Source organism: Schistocerca serialis, chromosome 4 (assembly GCF_023864345.2).
Source record: "Schistocerca serialis cubense isolate TAMUIC-IGC-003099 chromosome 4, iqSchSeri2.2, whole genome shotgun sequence".
NCBI lineage: Eukaryota > Metazoa > Arthropoda > Insecta > Orthoptera > Acrididae > Schistocerca > Schistocerca serialis.
In genome coordinates, this window is record NC_064641.1 from 447,720,390 (window position 1) to 447,742,084 (window position 21,695).

General features: G+C 44.1%; 1 protein-coding gene across 5 annotated transcripts in view; it reads right to left on the reverse strand.

Annotated features, from left to right (window-relative positions):
- LOC126475079 (mucin-5AC) overlaps positions 1 to 21,695 on the reverse strand; it is a 133,845-nt gene that overhangs the window by 56,080 nt on the left and 56,070 nt on the right. For 3 of the 5 annotated variants that reach the window (XM_050102644.1, XM_050102641.1, XM_050102642.1), the window contains exons 10-11: positions 18,680 to 18,871; positions 13,561 to 13,644 (exon numbers count right to left, since the gene is read on the reverse strand). In XM_050102644.1, the coding sequence (XP_049958601.1) occupies positions 13,561 to 13,644; positions 18,680 to 18,871 (276 nt within the window). The remainder of the gene's footprint in view (positions 1 to 13,560; positions 13,645 to 18,679; positions 18,872 to 21,695) is intronic. The other 2 variants (XM_050102645.1, XM_050102643.1) reach the window with 1 other exon arrangement.

Genomic DNA, 21,695 nt, shown 5'->3' on the forward strand with positions numbered 1-21,695 from the left:
ATTATCGGAAGACATGGCTAAAAGTTGACAGCAGATACGCACATCAAACAAACCCCATGGTGGTAGTTTTTTTGGCAGCACATTAGGATTCTACTCTCAACAAGCTTTGGTAAGCTACCTGAATAGGCGGTGTCATGTTGATATCAGACACCTCACCACACAGTCACACAAACCTACAAACAACAGCCTTGACATCAAGAAATACATATTTATTGTAGAAAGACAGTGTGAATGGCTGAGAAATTACTAAGGTGCAACTAATGGTATTCTGAAAAAAACAGGAGTCCTTACAAGCAATATTTTTCAAGAAGTGAATATAAAAGAACAAGCTATCCCGTGACAAGGGCCTAAGTTTTGGTGGTGAGTATCCAGAAATTTGTGACAGGTCTACAATACAGAAATTTTATATGAATGCATCTTTATGTCAACACAAGAATCACAGCTACAGATATATAGCTATATTCATGGCTTCAATTTTATCACTGTATATCCAGATATGCGGTAGCGGTAACTTCGACCAGTTAATAATGTTTCTTTAAAAAGCCATTTCACCTGAATGAGTTGCGAATGATCAGTTGTGTTGCAGGTGATTTTGACTTGATACTACAAAGTATGCTGAAGCTTCTGAGCTGATTACTGTGTCTTGATACACCTTAATTTCTAGATTTTTTAATCACAATACATATATTGAAAATGGCTCCCGAGTTGTCAGAGAAGGAAAGAACAGAATATTTTGCATGCCTGCAACCAACCAACAAAACAAACAACCCACCCACCTAAAGGTAGTGAAATTAAAAGAAACAGGAACTAGTAGTACCGATTATATTGCAGATAATGCAGGTAGTGAAATCGAAAGACCAACAGAAACTAGACTATTATACCGCAGGCAATGCTGAATACAGTGAAATTAATTTGCGATGTGCGTGGAGAAGTTACACCATTGAGTGTTACATGAGCAAGACAAACCCCTCCTTCAATATTAATATAGCACCCATAAAAAGATGACATTCACTACAACAGAGAAAAACAGAGAGGAAGTGGAAGTTTTCATTTACTTTCACTATTTTTTTGTGGACTGCTGGGGGAAAGAGGAGATTTTAGATCAGATCCTGAATGCATAGAAGGTGCATAAATATTTAGTCAGACCTTGATCAGATTTCAAAGTGGTGCAAAGACTGGCAACTTGCTTTAAATGTTCAAAAGAATAAAATTGTGTACTCCACAAAATGAAAAAAATGTAGTATCCTGTGACAATAACATCTAATGAGTTGCACATTCATACAAGTATCTGAATGTTACACTTTGTATGGATATGCAATGTAATGATCATATAGGCTAAGTCAAGGTTGGTGGGTTGGATGAATACAGCGACCAAACTATTGTCATCAGTCCCTTTATCCTCGAACAGACAGGTCTACACGAACGTAGATCAGAGGTAGCTTAGCACACAAATCTAGAGGAAGAAAACCTCAAGGCCTACGAAAGATCAACAAAGGTGAGATACAGGACAAAAGGAAGAAAGAAGAAAGTGAGACAAGAGGAAGAAAGGCAGGCAAGGTGCCCAATCTAGGTAGAGCCAGAAGGTCCCTCAGAGCAGAGTGCAATGATGGGACACACATCCCCCGGCTCCCGCCACTTACCGGAGATTCTCTACTCAGAAACTGGCTAGGAAAGACAAGCAACACAGACAGGGCAAGACAAGCAAACAGAGACAAGAGATCAAGTCTAACAGACCACACGAGAGGGAGGGAAGAAGATTAAAAGAGCAGGTAGGATGAGGATTGGTCTGGACCACCCAGCCCAGACAACTGCAGCCTGGTCTGCAACAGTGTGTTCTGCCAACCACTCAATAGGCCAATAAGGTTAAGTGGTCCTCCCTTTGAGTGAGTGGTAAAAAGCCCCCTTCATGAATATGTCTTAAAACTAAGTCAAGCCACCGAAGCACCCTCTCCTAACACTGCAGCATCATCTAACACCATGAGTAGCAAGTCAGGGAGATTAGGAGTCAGCCACAGGGTGCCTAGGTTAGTACAGTCCACCAAAATGTGAAGCAATGTCAAATTGGAACCACAACGGCAATGGTGTGGGTCCCCACGATGGAGGAGATGACCATGAGTAAGGCACATATGGCCAACGCAGAGCCGGCAAAGGACAGTGGTAGTCTCCTTAATCACCCTCAGCTAGCATGGTGAAGTCAGAGTGGTCCATTCCATATTCCAGACACTAAAACTCGATAGTGTACCACCATTCTGAAGTCGGTTTACTGGTAGAGATTTTGGCCAAGTTAGCAGAGAGTTCATTCCACACGATCCCAATGTGGCCCAGGGTCCAGATGACTGTCACGAAGCATCCACTTTGTTCGAGGGCGTACAGGGAATCATGGATAGCAATGACCAAGGGATAGCAAGGATAAGATTGGTTAAGAGCTTGCAAACTACTCAAGGAGTTGCTCCAGATGAGAAAGAACCCACTGGTGCTAGAGAGGGTATGCTCAAGAGCCCGAGAGATGGCTACCAAATCTGCAGTGAAAACACTACAGCCATCTGGCAAGGAATGCAGTTCAGTATATCCCACATAAGTATAAGCAAAGCTCATATGACCAGCAACCATCGAGCCATCAGTATAGACCATTTCCAAACCTTGGGATGAGTCAAGGATATATAAAAATTGATGGTGGAGGGCCTCAGGAGAGACCAAGTCTTTTGTACCTTGTGATAGGTCAAGATGAGACTGTGGCAAAGGGATGCACCACTGAGGTGCATATATGTGGGCCCAGAGGAGAGATGGAAGAGAAACAACTGGAGTTCAGAGAAGAGGGACCGGACACGGACTGCGATCATAATCCCTGATTTGGGCTGCCTTTGCATGAGATGGATTTCTGTGTTTAGAAAGACGAGATGGTAGTTTGGATGCTTAGGGGAGCTGTGAATATGGGTAGCATAAATGACAAGCTGTTGCTAGCAACTGATCTGCAATGGAGGGACCCCACCTTCCACAAGTAAGCTGTTGACAGGGCTAGTTTGAAAGGCTCATGTTGCAAGTCGAAACCAACAGTGGCATATCAGATCCATTATCCACAATGGTGAGGGCGATGCCGAACCATATGCCAGACTCCCATAATCAAGACGGGACTTTATAAGGGCTTTGTAAAAATGGGGAAGGGTAGTGCGATCTGCACCCCAGCTGGTATTGCTCAGACAGTGAAGTGAATTAAGGTGCAGCCAGCACTTTCAATTAAGCTGGCAAACAAGGGGAATCCACATGGACCAAGAATCAAAGACCAGTCCTAAAAAGCGATAAGTCTCCACCACATTGAGTAGTTGTTTGTCAAGGTACAGTTCTGGTTGTGGATGAATGGTACATCATTGACAGAAGTGCAGGATGAGAGTCTTGGCAGTTAAAACCAAAAGTCATGGAAGAGGCACCATGCCTGTGATTTTCATGTGGCACTTTGCAGTTGACATTCAGTGACACCAACACTACAGGTGCAATGGTAAAGACAAAAAGTCATCAGCATGCAGGGAGGGTGATATTGAGGACCCCATAGCTGCTGCTAGATCATTGACAGCTACTAGAATGGGAGAGACCCCACCCATTCTCTTGAATATGGTGGGGAGGGAGGGAGGGGGTACAATGAGAAGCACCAATGCAAACCTGGAACACATGGTGCAATTGGAATTATGGATAAAAGTGGACCCTGGCGACCCACTTGTGTAAGATAGCAAGGATGAGGTGTCCACATTTGTTGTCACATTTTCAGGTTAAAGAAGACAGCTATGAGATGTTCACACTGGAGGGCAGGCATGGTTAAGTGGCCCCGAGAGCCCACTGTAGGAGATGTAACAGGCAGTAGTACTGTCACCAAAGGAGGCGACGTCGTCATGACTGTAGCTTGTGACACTGCTGTAAATGCTGGGTGCTGCCGTTCCTACTTCTTTCTGCCCTCTTGGTGAGTAAGTTTGTTCAGAGTCCTGTGTTCCCGAATCTTCTTCTCCCTCTGGAAAATCATGTAATCTGGTGAGCATGTAGAATGGTGCTTTCCATAGCTGACAAAGATTGGGGGGGGGGAGGGGGGGGGACAATAGGAGCATTTGCATACTGTTCTTGTCCACAATCCCTACAGATGGGGCTAGTGCTGCAATGCTAAGACATAGGCCCAAATTTCAGACACTTAAAGCACAGCATAGGGGAGGGGAGGAGGACATATGGTTTCACATCACATCATCTTTACCTATTCAGGCAATGAATCACCCTCAAAGGCCAATATGAAGGCACTGGTAGTGACTGTTTTGTCCTTTGGCCGCCTATGCACCCAAGAGGCAAAGTGTACACCCATCACTCAAAGCTGGCACGTACATCATCATCAGATTGTTACAGCAGGTCTCTGTGCAAAATAATGCTCTGAACCATATGAATACTGTTATGGGGAGTGGTAGTCACTGGTGGGTCACCTGGCTTGTTACAAGCAAGTAGTGCCTGTGACTGGGCAGGGGATGCTGTTTTGATCAAAATGGACCCCGTCTTCATTTTGGAGATAGCTGCAACTTCCTCAAATCTGTCTTCTAAGTTCTCCACAAATTACAGGGCGCGAGTATTTTTCTGCTTGCCACTTAGCCCTATGTTCCTCCCACAGCGTAGCCAGGGAAGGGAACATATTAGAGTCATATCTCTCGGCAAAAAAATGAGAACTGTCCTTTCACAGAGACTGCTGGGTGCCGTATGGCCACCAGGAGGAGGTAACTTCATCCACTTCATGTGTGGCCTTACCCGCCATGGTGCCACCCATTCCAACCAAGGACTCCCCTAACGGGTGCCACCCAGCCTCCGCAATGGCTACCTGGCAAGTAATCTGTTGCTTACAGTCCCCATGCTCCAGTCACGATGGGCACATACTCCTTGACATACATGTGGAGTTTTCAGCTTGGCACCAACAGTGCGATCCCTGCCTAGTCAGGAGGCTACCACTGTGCACCTTTACCATGTCCACAATGTTAATCTGCACCTGATTTTGCGTAAACATATTTATAATTTTCCCACAATTTACATACTATGAATAAGTGTTCATGAAGAAAAAACCGACAGAAAATGACGCTGGTGTGATGTTGGCTGTTAAGTAGTGTTTCAAACATTACGTGGTTCAGTTTATTTTCACAACAGTGCCCCACTCAGAATATCTGAACTGGTAAACATGTGAAAGTTGGAACAATTCGTACTGTATCTTCTGCTGCTGCCAAGCTCTACTGGGCATGGTGGTTGATGGGAGTAGCTAGCTACATTTGAATAAGATATTGTGACCAATCGCAACCTTTGCCAAACTGTCTCTACTGCCAATTGGCAGTTTCGTGATTGTTGTGATCATTGTGACAGCTTTGTCGAACCATATTTAGCGCGTTTCAGCATTTGGCTACTTGTACCGCTAGTTGACACCATCACTCACTTTTCATTGCTCAAATGTTTCACAACAAGCCAATTACGTATTTTTTCATGCTGAGTGTGTTTCAAGAATTTATTCTCATTGTCACATGCAGTATTTACATGTGTATTTTTTGTGATGTTGCACAATCAATGTCAGTGATGGTTTGCTTGTGTGTGGTTTTCTACATAACTGAGGAGGCACAGTAAGTTACCTGACAACTACAGTGCAAGAGATGCAGAACAACACATACACAAACACCACACAAAGTACTTACGCACATATTTGCACTTGACAACGAGAAAAAATTATCTAAACATGTCATGCTAAGCATGAAAAAATACGTAAGTAGTGCAATGTTTCATTATTTAATTAACGAATAACAGCTGCAGGCTTTCCAAAAACATCTATTATGACATATGAAACTGAGTTAAATGCTTCTACTTCCCAGACAGTTATCAGTTCCACTTACATCAGCTGTTTCTGTTAGATAATAAACCTTTATTAGATAATAAACAAGTCCCTGATTTGTATTCTGATGCGTATTATGTACATATATATATATATATCATACATAAAGTGCGAAAATGCAAGGGGGTATCCTACACATAACTTTTGCAGCTTAGAACATTATTAACCACAGTTCACATTTTCCTGCATTTTACACCATTTTTTGAAGTTCCTCGAAAATTGTAAAAGTGAGGTGTCACTGTATTATCTTATTAAAGAGAAGGGTACAAAGACGGAGCAAACACCACATCGGCTGACCTGTCCTGCACGATCCGCAAATCTGGAATGGGGAACATGGGTTTATTTAATGAAATATTGTAGAGTGTGACAGAATTGGAAACTCAAGTCCCAATCATAAACCTGGTCCAAACAGAACATACTCCAAGAATACCATCCGATGGAGAGGCAGAGAGGGAAGCAATAGTGGAAGGAAAAGCTTGTAGCACAGAAACAAAGTAACGCTGCAAAGGCAGAGGCCCCATGGTAGCCAAGCACTTACTCACAAAAGAGTTGCGTGTCCCCTGGTGGACCTGTCAAGGGTAAAGCAGACAGTAGACTTCAGTTTACTGGCGCAGTCTACAAAAGGAGATTGCTTACAAATCACTTGTGTGGCAGGTTCTAGAATACTGCTCAAGTGTGTGGGACCCACACCAAATATGACTAACAGGGGATATCGAATATATACAGGAAAGGGCAGCTTCAAATATCACAGGTTTGTTTGACCTGTGGGTGTGTTACAGCGCCACTAAGAAATTGTAATAACAGACTCTTGATGACAGACATAAACTATCCTGACAAGTCTAACAAAGTTTCATAAACCAGCTTTAAATGATAACTCTGCGAATGCCCCCCTACGTATCGATCACATAGGGATCATGACAACAAGATTAGAATAACTAGAGGCATTCAAACAATCATTCTTTCTGTGCCCCACCCATGAATGGAATAGGAAGAAACCCAACAACTGGTACAATGGGGTGTACCCTCTGCCATGCACTTTACAGTGGTCAGAGCTATGGATGTGGATGTAGATCACTAATGGGATTTACGAAGACAAACATTAAAATTTACAGCACTGCTAGTTCTTGTAGACTGCTCATGGACAACAACGCAAGAAAACGTAAATCTGTGCACACACACATTAGCTCATAGGCAACTTTCACAAACATTTGTTGTGTTTCCCTATCTGAGCTTAATGCATTGATTTCAGTTGTGCGTGCCCTTTTTTGTCCCCTTCAAACAGAGGAATCTAAATTGAAAGCTTGTGGTCTGGAAACTCCCCAATATTTTTACAATAAAATTTAGGAGATGTAGACACGCCAAGCAGGAGGTAACCATGAGAAAAGGATTCAATAAGCAATGAAAGGATAAGATTCCGCATGAGAGTATGGATTGACAAAATTCTGAATGTATTAGGAAAGCAAGAAAATCTAAAAAAGGAAATGTGAAGACTCAAGCTCGATATAGTGAGGATCAGCAACATAAAATGGAAAGAAAGTTATTATTTCTGGTCAGACAAATATAGGGTAATTATAGCAGCAGAACATGGTGTAACAGGAGAGGGATTTGTTATGAGCAGGAAGATATGACAGAGAGTGAGTTACTGTGAAACAGTTCAGTGTCAGGTTGTTCTTAATCAGCATTGACAGCAAACAACTGCCAACAACAATAATTCCAGTATGTATGCCAATGAAACAAGCTAAAGATTAAGAGAAAATACATGAGAACATTTAACGGGTAATTAAGTATGTAAAGGAGATGAAAATTAAATAATCAAAATGGGTTGAAACACAATAATAGGGGAAGGGTTAGCAGAAAGAGTTACAGGTGAAGAAGTACTGGATAGTAGGACAGAGAGGAGAAACAGAGACATGGAAGAGAGAAAAAAAAAATCCAGCTAGCAATAATAAATACACTGTTCAAGCATCACGAGATGAGGAGGTACATTTAGTGAACAGCTGGAGACACAGGATGATTCCAGCTGGACTACATCATGGTCGGAAAGAGATTGTGAAATCAAATATTGGATTGCAACATGTACCCATGAGTAGATGCACACTTGGATCAAAATTTAATAATAATGAAGAAAAGACTAAAGTTTAAGAGGATCATTCATTCAGAAAAAGCAATGTGCGAAAAAGTTGGATACTAAATAGTGTAGAATGGCGAGATGTGTGTGAAGTTTTATTAGGTTGTTGATACTGTGATTATCAAAATTTCAGTAGACAATTCAGTTGAAGAGGTACTGACCTCTCTAAAAAGATCACACACAGAAGCTGGACAAACATAGGTACAAGGAAGATAACTGGGAAGAAATCTTGTGTAACAGAAGAAATAGTTCAATTGAACTACAAAAGAAGAAAGTAAAAATATATTCACGAAAGATAGGGACACATCAATTTAAGTCACAGAGAAACGAAATAAACAGGAAGTTCAGGAAAGCCAAGGCGAAATGGCTGCAGCATATAGAAAGTCAGGACAAACTTAGGTGAAAACAAAGAAAAGGTGGAAACATTTTTTAGAAATTTCTAAAACCATGGGGCAGGGGGGGGGGGGGGGGGGGGGGGTTACCAAACCACAAATCCAGCTTGTGTGTAGAATCTATGAGACTGGAAACATACCATCAGACTTCCAGAAAAATGTCACCAACACAGTTTCGAAGATAGCAAGAGCAGATAAGTATGATTACACAATCATATCAACAGCTTGTGCGTTCACATTGCAGAGAGAAATAATATACAGAAGAATGGAAAAAGAAATCTGAGGACTTATTAGCCAAGGTTCAGTCTGCTTCTAGGAAATGTAAAGACAAAGGCAAAGGACCAGAGAAACAGTTCACATCACATTTTATAATGGAAGCAAGACTTTAGAGTAACCAAGCTATCATCATGGGATTTGTCTATCAAGAGAATCGTTTGACAATGTAAAATTGTATAAGATGTTAGAAATTTTCATAGAAACAGCAGTACGCTATCAGGAAAGATGAGTAATATACAATATGTAAAATATGGACAATAAGGTTGGAAGACCAAGAACAAAGTGTTCAAATAAAAGAAGTTTTAAGATGGGGATGTAGTCTTTTGTCTCTATTGTTGAATCTACCGTATTTACTTGAATCTAAGCCACACTTTTTTTCTGGTTTTTGTAATCCAAAAGCCGCCTGCGACTTAGAATCGAGTGCAAAGTAAGCAGAAGTTCTGAAAAATGTTGGTAGGTGCCGCCACAACTAACTTCTGCTGTCGAATATATGCAGGGCTAAACAGGCATGCTTTGCAGGCACAAAGATAAATACTGGCACCAAAACCTGTGCGTCAGTAAATAAAAAAAAGATAGAAGATGAGCTTTTTTATCTGCCCCGAGTTTCGACCACTGCATTTTCATACATTATCCAACGAAGTAAATAGAAATTCCGTATTGTTCATCTTCGAATGTAGCATCCTCTCAAATATTAATAGCAACAAAAATAAATTTCTTTACACAAAAATACCAACAATGCACAAGGCTTTAGGATTGTTGCACGAGTAGATACGCTGGGGCTCATTAATATTTCACGTAGGGGCTCCTATTGATTCGTGGAATTTTGTGAAGTGCTTGTTGGTGTTAGTGAATCATAATGAAGCGCTTTCATTATAGTGCCAAATTCAAGAGGGGAGTTATTTCTTTTTCAGAACCAAGTTCTAATCATTTTGCAGGTCTGCGATATGGGATTGATGAGAGCAATGCCAGGCGATGGCGACTGCAGAGAGACAAATTATTTGAATGTTCAAGTAGCAGGAAAGCATTTAGTGGGCCAATGTGTGGCCGCTATCTTGCACTAGAAGTGATTTTAAATGAATTTGTTAAGGAACAGCATCAAAAATTCCTGCCTGTGAATGTCGAAATTTTAAAAATTAAGGTACATGAAATTGCAAGAGAGCAAAAAATCTAAAATTTTAAGGGTAGTCGCAGCTGGATTGATCTGTTTATGAAGCGCTAGGATTTTTCACTTCGGAGGCGAACTTCAGTTGCACAGAAGCTGCCGAAAAATTATGAAGAAAAACTTGTGGAATTTCAACGCTTCATAATTAGGTGGCGCACAGAAAAGCAATACCTTCTTGGTCAGATAGGTAATGCTGACCAAACTCTCGTATATTTTGACATGCCGTCAAATTATATGGTTGACGCCAAAGGAAAGAAAGACATAAGTGTCCTTACATCAAGGGGGTGAAAAACAGTGGATCTCCATCATGATTGCTTGCACAGCAGATTGACATAAATTAGCCCCATTCATAGTTTTCAGGAGAAAGTCTTTACTGAAGTCGGATGTATTTCCAAAAACTGTAATTGTACGAGCAAACAAAACTGAGTGGTTTTCGGAGGACATGGTGCTGGAATGGATTAGGTGTGTGCGGAACCTTTGCCCTGGCGCAATGCTTGGTTTATGCAGTCTGTTGGTAGGAGATAAGTACGCAGGCCATACAACACCTGCAGAGCAACGAAAATTACAGGAAAGCAAAACGGATTTGGCGGTAATTCCAGGTGGAATGACATCAATTCTGCAACCACTTGACGTCTGTTTGAATAAACCATTTAAGGACAAGCTTATACGCATGTACACAGATTGGCTTTCGAAAAGCGACAGACAGCCGACACCAACAGGACATGAAAAACACACGAGTTTGTCGCAAGTGTGCCAGTGGATTTATGATGCATGGAAGTATGTTCCAAAGCAGACTGTGCAACAAGCAATTAAAAAATGTTCAATATCCATTGCACTAGACGGTACGGAGGACGATGCTCCGTATGAAAAAATAAGCAACAAAGAATCAAGTGATTCAGCATTTAATTTCTAATTTATTTTCATTATTATTTTATAAGTGTTGCTACTCTGCATTCAACAGGATAGAAAAGTGTGGAGCACTGCACCAAACCCGATTACGGACTGAAGACAACAACAACAACAACAACAACAACAACAACAACACACCATGCATTTCAAGTCATCACTAAATAGCTACTATGAAAATCCGACTGGCAAGACTGTTTGGGATGTATGTCAATATGGCCAACTCTATGTTCTGAATTTTTTTTTCCCTACCTGTGACAAGAGACGGTTGCTACTAAGAACTTTTATGAATCGTGAATCACATTCAGTACTCTCTTCACCATAAGAATAATACGAATGTCAACATTATTCCATGTATTCTTTCGTGTTTGTTGCTATCTCATTTAAATCCTGTCTGCCTAATAAACTACGAAACTAGAGCGAGACAACAGCAAACACGGAAGAATATACGTATCATGTCATGTCATGTCATGTTTATATTCGTATTATTTTTATGCTGAATAGTGATTCAGTCAGAAATGAAGCACAGCAACTGACTAGATTTTTAAATCTAAGATGACTCTAATTTCTGTGCAGAATGTAATATAATAGGCATCTGCAAAAATTTTCAAACGGAGAAAAATTTTCGCTAAACTCTCATTCAGAACCATCTATAATACGCAGTCTATTATTTGGTTGTCATTGATCATTATCAAAGAAAGCAGCAGTGCAAGTAACAACAAATAGCAGTCTCTTGCCATTGTTTTGCTAATGAGACAATTCCTCTCTTTTTTTTATTGTAAGCGGCGGTAGTGCGCACATAAGCAAGCCATGCCGCGAGCGGCGACAGGTCGTAAACACTCATTATCAGAATGCGACAAACAATGCACGACACACACAATAATGCATTTTCAGCTTAGAGTGACGCAAACATCTACAACAAAGAGAATGGCACTTATCACATCAAAGCAAAATAAGCAATCGATTCAAGCCAGACGAAGCACATGAAAAAGGAAGGGTACCCGTATAAGTATGGATGGAGCGCCTGACGCATAGCAATGGCTAGCTGGTAAAGCTTAACAGTTAAGCTTACAACTCAAACCAAACTACTGTAGTTGTATCTTCATCCATTCGCTCTAAATTGTGTCTCATGTCACAATGGATCAACTTTGTTTCGATTTGGAGGTGCGGTCTAAAACTTCTCTACCCCCTTGAATTTTGAGTCTCAAATTTCAGGTGCGGCTTGGATTCGAGTAAATACAGTATACATTATAGACGCAATGATGGCAATAAGAGAGAGGTGCAAGAGTGAGATTAAAATTCAGGATGGAAGTATACCAATGATAAGATTTGTCAATGATGGCGAAGATGAAGAAGTAATGAAAGACCTGTTGAATTAAATGGACAGTTAAATTAATGCAAAAACTAGATTAAAGATAAACCAAAGAAAGATAAAAGAGGAACAGCAGAATGAAAAAAGACAAACTTAACATCCAAAATGGTGAAGACAAAGTTAAGGAATTCTGATACATTTGAGATAAAATAAAACGATGTATGAAGCAATGAGGACATAAAAAGCCTACAAGCACAGCTGATGCAGGCATTTCTGGCCAAAAGAAGTCAGTCAGTATCAAACTCAGGCCCTAATTTGAGGAAGAAATTTCTGAGAATGTACATTTGGAGCACAGCTCATGTGGCAATTAATCATGGACTGTGGAAAAACCAGAATAAGAAGAAAATCAAAGTGTTTGAAAACACTGACAAGGAGCGTCAGGATGATAGGACACCTGTTAAGACACCAAGGAGCTCTGGAGAGTAAAATCTGTATGGGATGACAGATACCGAAATACATCGAACAAATAACAGAGGGCGATGGGTGCAAATGCTGCTCTGATATGAGGATAGGAGAGGAATTCATGGCCAGTCTTCTAAGGGTTGAGATGACTATAAAATATCCACAGAGATGTCAGTAATACTGTTTTACAATAAATGAACTTTTCTGGAATAAATGCATGCATCCTTTACAGGTTAGTTACAAGGAAAGTTCTCCACCATAAGCAGTTTATACACTATCTCAGCAAAGAGAAAGAGAGTGTCAAAAACAATCTTCTGTAATAAGCAGTGGTTCAAATAATGAAAACAGGCCAGTGAGTAAGAAATGGAAAACAGTGTACAGTATCGAAAGGCCAGAAAATGACAATTGACGTATGTGATATCAGTAAGAAACCTTTGTGTGTAAAATCTACAAAACACAATTTTACTTCCTATTGCATTCTTATCTCAAAACAAAGTCAGATATCAGTAAGAAACCTTTGTGTGTAAAATCTACAAAACACAATTTTACTTCCTATTGCATTCTTATCTCAAAACAAAGTCAATCACAAAATAAGTGCAATTTCAATGTTCTTTTGATAAAGTTTCTTTTCACAGGTAACAATGTGTTAACATGGAAAAAGAGCGGTATCACCACAGACACTGTCAATTTGACTTCTGCTGCTGTTCTTTGTATAAGAATGTCTTAAGTTCTTGTGTCAATTACTTCTAGAGGTTGCTTCTTGCCACACAGAGCAGGCATTGGAGTCACAGCTAAGCACAATGAAAAGACTACTAAACATATAAGGCTTTCTTTGGAAACAGGAAACAGAAAACACACACACACACACACACACACACACACACACACACACACACACACACATTTATCCATGCACAACTCACACTCACATGGACATTGTCTCTGACACCTCATACATAGATGACATTATTAAGGAAGCAGTAAGAATGTTACTAAATTTTATTATACATATAACAGAAATCAAAAACAACTGCTAACCTTGAAGATGAGCCTCCACGACTGGACCTTGAGGAGGATGACCGAGAGCAAGAACGGGATGCGCTCGAGTGCCTACGTTTGCTACTGAGAAAGAAACAGTGACATGAGAAAGCAATAATAAAGTACAGCAATGCATAACAGTAGTTTTTAAACAGAGCAAATTAACATTACAGCTTCATCACAAAATTTATACAGCTATTTGTTGTCTGTAAATTTTGAACTATGATAAAACCAAGATCATGACGAATGAATGAACACCTGTGAAAAATTCAGGCATGTCAGAAGGAACACTGCATCATAATTCTTAACACCGCAGGCACTACAACACCATATTTAACCGCCAATACCAGGCGTGACTTTCAATTACAAAGTGTCCTCCCCCCTATGGGAAATACAGGTTTTCTCACATGAATGACATGATACTTTGGGTCAGGCCTTGAGCCATACATGGACAGACAAAGTGGTTGCCATACATGGACAGACAAAGTGGTTAAGGTGAATGCTCATGTAATGCTCATGTAATTTTCATTGTCATCATTCCATTACACAGCCGATGGATGGAAAACACCGACCATGGTTTAATAACGAAATTCAGAGGATGCTCAGGAAGTGGAGGCTGTTGCACTACGTTCAAAAGGGAACGCATAAATGATGAAAAGCGAAGGTTAGTTGAGATTCAAGCGTCTGCGAAAAGATCTATGTGTGAAGCGTACAACTACCACCGATACACCTTCACAAAAGATTTGGCAGAGAACCCAAGAAAATTCTGGTCTCATGTAAAATCGCTAAGCGAGTCTACGGCTTCCATCCAGTCTCTTGTTGATCAGTCTGGTATAGCAGTTGAAGATAGCAAAACAAAAGTCGAAGTCTTAATTTTCACATTCTAGATATCGTTCACGGAGGAGAATTGTACAAACATACCATCATCATATGGACTCCCATATGGATGACATAGTACTAAGCATCCCTGGCATAGAGAAACAACTGACAGATTTGAAAGAAAAAAATCACCAGGTCTCGATGGAATTGTATTTCGATTTTACAAAGGGTGCTCTAAAGTATTGGCCCCTTACCTAGCCTGCATTTACCACGAATCTCTCGCCGAGCAAACGGTCCCAAGCGACTGGAAAAGAGTGAAGGTGACTCCAGTACATAAGAGGGGTAAAAGACCGGACCCGCAAAACTGCAGACCAATACCCCTGAATTCAGTTTGCTGCAGAATCCTTTAACATATTCTCAGTTCGAATATAATAAACTTTCTAGAGACAAAGAAGTTTATGTCCACGAATCAGCATGGTTTTAGAAAGCATCGCTCACACGAAACTCAGCCTTCTCTTTTCTCACATGATATACTGAGAACAATGGATGAAGGGCAACAGGAAGGTTCTATATTTCTAGGTTTCCGGGAAGCATTTGACACAGTGCCCCACAGCAGGCTGTTAATGAAGATATGTGCATATGGAATAAGTTCTCAGATATGTGAGTGGCTTGAAGATTTCTTAAGTAATAGAATCCAGTATGTTGTCCTCAACAGCGAGCGTTCAACAGAGACAAGGGTATTGTTAGGAGCATACCATATGAAGTATGATAGGTCCACTGTTGTTCTCTATATACATAAATGATTTGATGGACAGAGTGGGCAGCAATCTGTGATTTATTGCTGATGATGCTGAAATGTACAGTAAGGCATCAAAGTTGAGTGACAGTAAGAAGAGACAAGACAACTTAGACAAAAATTTCCTGTTGGTGAGGCAAATGGCAGCTAGCTATAAACGTGGAAAAATGAAAGTTAATCTGGATGAGTAGGAATAACAAACCTGTAATGTTTGGATACAGTATTACTAGTGTCCTGTTTGACACAGTGAAGCCGTTAAAATACCTGTGTGTATTTATGCTCTTCACGGGTATGCTGACAGATATGATTGTCTTCACTACACAATATTTCGGTGATCCATCCGGCCGCCACCTTCAGGTGCAATCACTGAGTGCACAATCACACCGGAACTGAATGAACATCAGAAACGGGGGCTCCTTTATACCCCAGGTCCAGGCCACTGCACTGCAAGAAGCAGAAGAGCTGCCCCCTGCGAAGCGAAGAATTGCAGCACTGCCAGCGGTAGAAACTGGTGAAAGCGATAAATTGCAAATCAAGATTGTAGAACAAAAGCAAACTGCTGCTTTTCATTTATTAAGATTTAGCACGTCGAAAACCAGACCATTGTTGTTTTATATCCGATATAATAGGGATCCATATCTTACTTAAAGGAAAACCTTTAACTCTATTAATAACGTCATCAGATAATCGTATTTCGATGGATTCCTTGAGCACACAATCCCAGTCGCCAGAAGCTGGACCAAGATTTGCGTCTCTCTAAATCACATGACATGCCCTTCATTGAGACAATGTTCGGTGATAGCACATTTTTAAGGCTGGAACAAATATACGTGACATTGATGTTCCACACATCAGTCATGAACAGTGCGAATAGCCTGTCCAATATAGGCCTTTCCACAATGGTAGGGAATTTTATAGACGCCAGGCTTTCTCAGTCCCAAATCATCTTTAACAGGTCCAAAGAGAACTCTAGTCTCGGCCAAGGCATAAGTACACTTTTAATATCATATTTCCTGAGAATTCTAGAAATTTTTGAAGAAAGGGTAGAAAAGCAACCGATTTACTAGTATCCGGCGTTGGTTCTCTTGATGGTCCAAACTGTAAATCATGATTAATTTGATTAGTATATCCGTTGAGCTTGAAGACAGCCTTAAGATGATCTAGTTCCTGTATCAAATTTTCGAAATCAGAAATGGCTCTCTTGACCAATGCACGTAGAACTCCCATGCGCTGATGTGGTGAATGACAGCTCTTAGAATGAAGGTAGCGGTCCATATGTGTGGGTTTATAGTATACGCCATGTCCCAAGATACCATTTTCTTTTTTGTGTACTAAAACACCCAAAAACGGTAATTTCCCATCTTTTTCAATATCCATCGAAAACTTGATGTGTGTATGAAGACAGTTAAAATTATCTAAAAACCGATTAAGAGCTTCCATTCCATGAGGCCAAACAATGAAAGTATCATCCACTAATCTCCAAAAACATGTAGGTTGAAGAGAAGACGACCCGAGAGTGATATGTTCAAAATCTTCCATAAAAAGACTGGTGACAATAGAGGACAGTCTGTTCAAAAAATACATCATTAAATAAAAAAATTTCGATGTCAACACATGGCGACACAATTCAGTAGTGTTATCATCCAAAAATTAACCAATTAATGACAGCATACCCGCCGGGAAAATCTATGGGATCACATCTGTGTATATTGTTGCAAAGCGATATGAAATGGAACAAGCTTATAAGAACTGTGACAGGGAAAGCAAATGGTTAACTTCAGTTTATTGGGAGAATTTTAGGAAATATTGGCTCAACTGTAAAGGAGACTGCATATATGATGCCTGTGCAACCAATTCTTATGTACTGCTCGAGTGTTCGGGATCCGTACCGAGTCGGACTGAAGGAGAACACTGAAGTAATTTTGTGACGGGCTGCTAGATTTGTTACCAGAAGGTAACATTCTTTTGCTGAACACTCGTGAGAAAAATTTAGAGAACTGGCTTTGAAGCTGACTGCCAAATGATTCTACTGCTCCCAACACACACTGCGAATAAGGAGCACGAAGATAAGACATGAGAAATTGAGGCCCATATGGAGGAATATAGACTTGTTTTTTCCTCACTCTATTTGTGAGTTGAACATGAAAGGATATTACTAGTGCGGGTACAGGGTACCCTCTGCCACAAACCATACGGTGGCTTGCGGAGTGTAGATGTAGATGTAATGGTTGTCCATATTCACAACTGTGATTACATTTCATGGACATGTATCTGTTGTAAACGTGCACTGCAGAGGGTCACAGAATATGTCTATCTGGATCACCTGTTAAACATGAAAAGAGGCCTAAATTCAGAAATATTTCAGCGCATTAAATTAGGTTGGCAAGCCTACAAAAGATACTCTTCAGCTTTTAATTCTAAGATATTGGCAAGGCTGAAGAAAACAATTTCTGAGTGATGCATACTGCCAATAATAACTTATGGCTACGACACATGGACATTAAATGAATTCATTGATATAAAACTGAATATAGCCCAAAGAAGAATGAAAAGATCAATGTTGGGCTACATGAAGAAAGAAGCTGGTATCAGACAGACAACAAAGGTCAGCGAAATAATGGAAAGAGCAAATACACGAAATGATAGTGGGTTGGTCAGGTCGCTCACACGAAAGAGTAGAGCCCAATTTACCAAAAAAGACCAAGGGGCAGACTACCTGACAAATAGGACTGGGACTTAAGAAGACAGATGGATTGAACTGGCAATGGGAAGTTCAAATGGAAGAACCTGCAGGGACGCTATGTTGCATGCCGGTGATGATGATGACGACGACAACAATGATAAATATCTGAATAACACTGGTAAAGTCTATCAGCAAACTGAAGAGTGAGAAGCACTTTTAGTGAAGGAAGTGGCCTCCCCCACCAACCAGTATGAGAAAGTATCAGCTTCCCGTTTAGCAGTGCAGTGGAATGTGCTGCAATTGAAGTAGATTCTGTTTGTCCGAGTTTCTTGCAGTAGTTGTTTTTGTTAGTAATTTCCACACTCAGTACAGTGTTCTTGCATTTGGTGGAAAATAAAAACTCCAAATGTGATTGGCATCAAATCTCCACTGATTTTAATTGGCACACTGCAGAATGGTCAGTGTAACTTTGAAATCACATGTAGCTGCTCCTTGTGACATAGTAGGAAACAGAGAGTGGGTACTTGCCTGTTCACTCTTCAATTTGCAGACCGACTACAAGAAAAGAAATTCAAACGAGGAAGTCACAGAGTAGCTTACTTCATCAGTTTTGCTAACCAATCTTTGTAACTTCAACATGTTTAGTCCTTTACCACCATTTTTATTCTTGCCAATTTAAATTAAAAAATGTTTACTCCACAATAATACCCTACCACAGTAAAACACTGGTTGGAAATATGCTTGACAAAGCTAGATGACGTACATGTATCCTGCAAGCAACACTTTACTCCAACTAAAAAATTCAATCAAAAAAGTCTCACCTTGTCCGCCGTCTGGATCGTGACCTCCTGCGATGGCGGCTGCGATTTCTCTGTCGTCTTTGTTTTCTTGACGGGGAGTATGAAGAACTACGAGATGAACTTGATGAGCTTTGTGAGCTCTCACTGGAACTAGAGCTAGAATGTCTTTTTGATCTATACTGCCGATGCCTGTGATCTCGTAACCTTCCTAACCTGTTAAATAGACCAAACACATTTTTATTCACTGAACTTGGGTTTATTATGTGTATTAAATGTCACACAAAATACTGTCATTAAAGCTATTTTCCCCACAGATCCAGCAACTGGAGAGGTCTCTCTTACACTCCATGTACTAATGATTCCAACCAATTTACGCATTCATTTTGACTTGTATTCCCAAACAGAGAAACAAATAAGGTGAGAGAAGGCAAGGGGGAGGAGGGGGGAGGAGGAGGAGGGGGAGGAGGAGGGGGAGGAGGAGGGGGGAGGAGGGGGCAGGAGGAGGGGGGAGGAGGAGGGGGGAGGAGGAGGTGGGAGGAGGGGGAGGAGGAGGTGGGAGGAGGGGGAGGAGGAGGTGGGAGGAGGGGGAGGAGGAGGGGGCAGGAGGAGGGGGGAGGAGGGGGGATTAGGGGGAGGAGGGGGAGGGAGGAGGGAGGAGGAGAGGGGCCGGGGGGAGGAGGGGGAGAGGGAGGAGGAGGGGGAGGGAGGAGGAGAGGGCGGGGGAAGGAGGGAGGGTGGAGGGGGAGGAGGAGGGTGGAGGGGGGGAGGAGGAGGGTGGAGGGGGAGGGTGGAGGAGGAGGGTGGAGGGGGGGAGGGTGGAGTAGGAGGGGGAGAGACACGGGGGAGAGACAAGGGGGAGGAGGGGGAGAGACATGGGGGAGGAGGGGGAGAGACATGGGGGGAGGAGGGGGAGAGACATGGGGGGAGGAGGGGGAGAGACAAGGGGGAGGAGGGAGGGGGAGAGACAAGGGGGAGGAGGGAGGAGGAGAGGGAGAGACAAGGGGGGAGGAAGAGGAAAGGGGAGGAGGAGGAGGAGGCAAGGGGGAGGAGGAGGAGGAGGAGGCAAGGGGGAGGAGGAGGAGGAGGCAAGGGGGGAGGAGGAGGAGGAGGAGGAGGAGGCAAGGGGGGGGGAGGAGGAGGAGGAGGAGGGAGGAGGAAAGGGGGGAGGAGGAGGAGGAGGAGGAGGCAAGGGGGGGAGGAGGAGGCAAGGGGGGAGGAGGAGGAGGAGGAGGCAAGGGGGGAGGAGGAGGCAAGGGGGGAGGAGGAGGAGGAGGAGGCAAGGGGGGAGGAGGAGGAGGAGGAGGAGGCAAGGGGGGAGGAGGAGGAGGAGGAGGAGGAGGCAAGGGGGGAGGAGGAGGAGGCAAGGGGGGAGGAGGAGGAGGAGGAGGCAAGGGGGGAGGAGGAGGAGGAGGAGGCAAGGGGGGAGGAGGAGGAGGAGGCAAGGGGGGAGGAGGAGGAGGAGGAGGCAAGGGGGGAGGAGGAGGAGGCGGCAAGGGGGAGGAGGAGGAGGAGGAGGCAAGGGGGGAGGAGGAGGAGGAGGAGGCAAGGGGGGAGGAGGAGGAGGAGGCAAGGGGGGAGGAGGAGGAGGAGGAGGCAAGGGGGGAGGAGGAGGAGGAGGCAAGGGGGGAGGAGGAAGCAAGGGGGGAGGAGGAGGAGGAGGAGGCAAGGGGGGGGGGAGGAGGAGGAGGAGGCAAGGGGGGAGGAGGAGGAGGAGGAGGCAAGGGGGGAGGAGGAGGAGGAGGCAAGGGGGGGAGGAGGAGGAGGAGGCAAGGGGGGAGAAGGAGGAGGAGGAGGAGGAGGCAAGGGGGGCGGAGGAGGAGGCAAGGGGGAGGAGGAGGAGGCAAGGGGGGAGGAGGAGGAGGAGGCAAGGGGGGGAGGAGGAGGAGGAGGAGGAGGCAAGGGGGGAGGAGGAGGAGGAGGCAAGGGGGAGGAGGAGGAGGAGGCAAGGGGGGAGGAGGAGGAGGAGGAGGAGGCAAGGGGGGAGGAGGAGGAGGCGGCAAGGGGGGAGGAGGAGGAGGAGGAGGCAAGGGGGAGGAGGAGGAGGCAAGGGGGGGAGGAGGAGGAGGCAAGGGGGGGGGGGAGGAGGAGGCAAGGGGGGAGGAGGACGAGGAGGAGGAGGAGGAGGAGGAGGAGGAGGAGGAGGCAAGGGGGGAGGAGGAGGAGGAAGAGGAGGCAAGGGGGGGAGGAGGAGGAGGAGGAGGCAAGGGGGAGGAGGAGGAGGAGGCAAGGGGGGAGGAGGAGGAGGAGGCAAGGGTGGAGGAGGAGGAGGAGGCAAGGGGGGAGGAGGAGGAGGAGGAGGAGGCAAGGGGGGGAGGGGAGGAGGCAAGGGGGGAGGGGAGGAGGCAAGGGTAGGGGAGGAGGCAAGGGTAGGGGAGGAGGCAAGGGTAGGGGAGGAGGCAAGGGGAGGGGAGGAGGCAAGGGGAGGGGAGGAGGCAAGGGGAGGGGAGGAGGCAAGGGGAGGGGAGGAGGCAAGGGGGAGGAGGAGGCAAGGGGGAGGAGGTGGCAAGGGGGAGGAGGTGGCAAGGGGGAGGAGGTGGCAAGGGGGAGGAGGTGGCAAGGGGGAGGAGGTGGCAAGGGGGAGGTGGCGGCAAGGGGGAGGTGGCGGCAAGGGGGTGTAGGTGGCAAGGGGGGAGGAGAGGCAAGGGGGGAGGAGGTGGCAAGGTGGGAGGTGGAGACAAGGGGGGTGAGGCAAGGAGGAGGGGGCAAGGGGGAGGGGGAGTTGGAGTTGGGGGAGGGAGGAGGAGGAGGAGGTGGGGGAGGCGAAGTGGTGGTGGGGGAGGGGGGAGGCGAAGTGGTGGTGGGGGAGGGGGAGGGAGAGTGGTGGTGGGGGGGAGGGGAAGTCAAGGTGGGGGAGGCGGGGAGGGGAGGAGGCAAGGGGTGGAGGGAGCTGAGGGGTGAGTAAGGGGAAGAGGTGGTAGGGGGGAGGTGGAGGGGTGAGGAGGCAGGGGGGAGGGGTGAGGAGGAGGGGTATATAGGAGGGGTGAGGAGGAAGGGGAGGAGAGGTGAGTAGGAGGGGTGAGGAGGAAGGGGAGGAGAG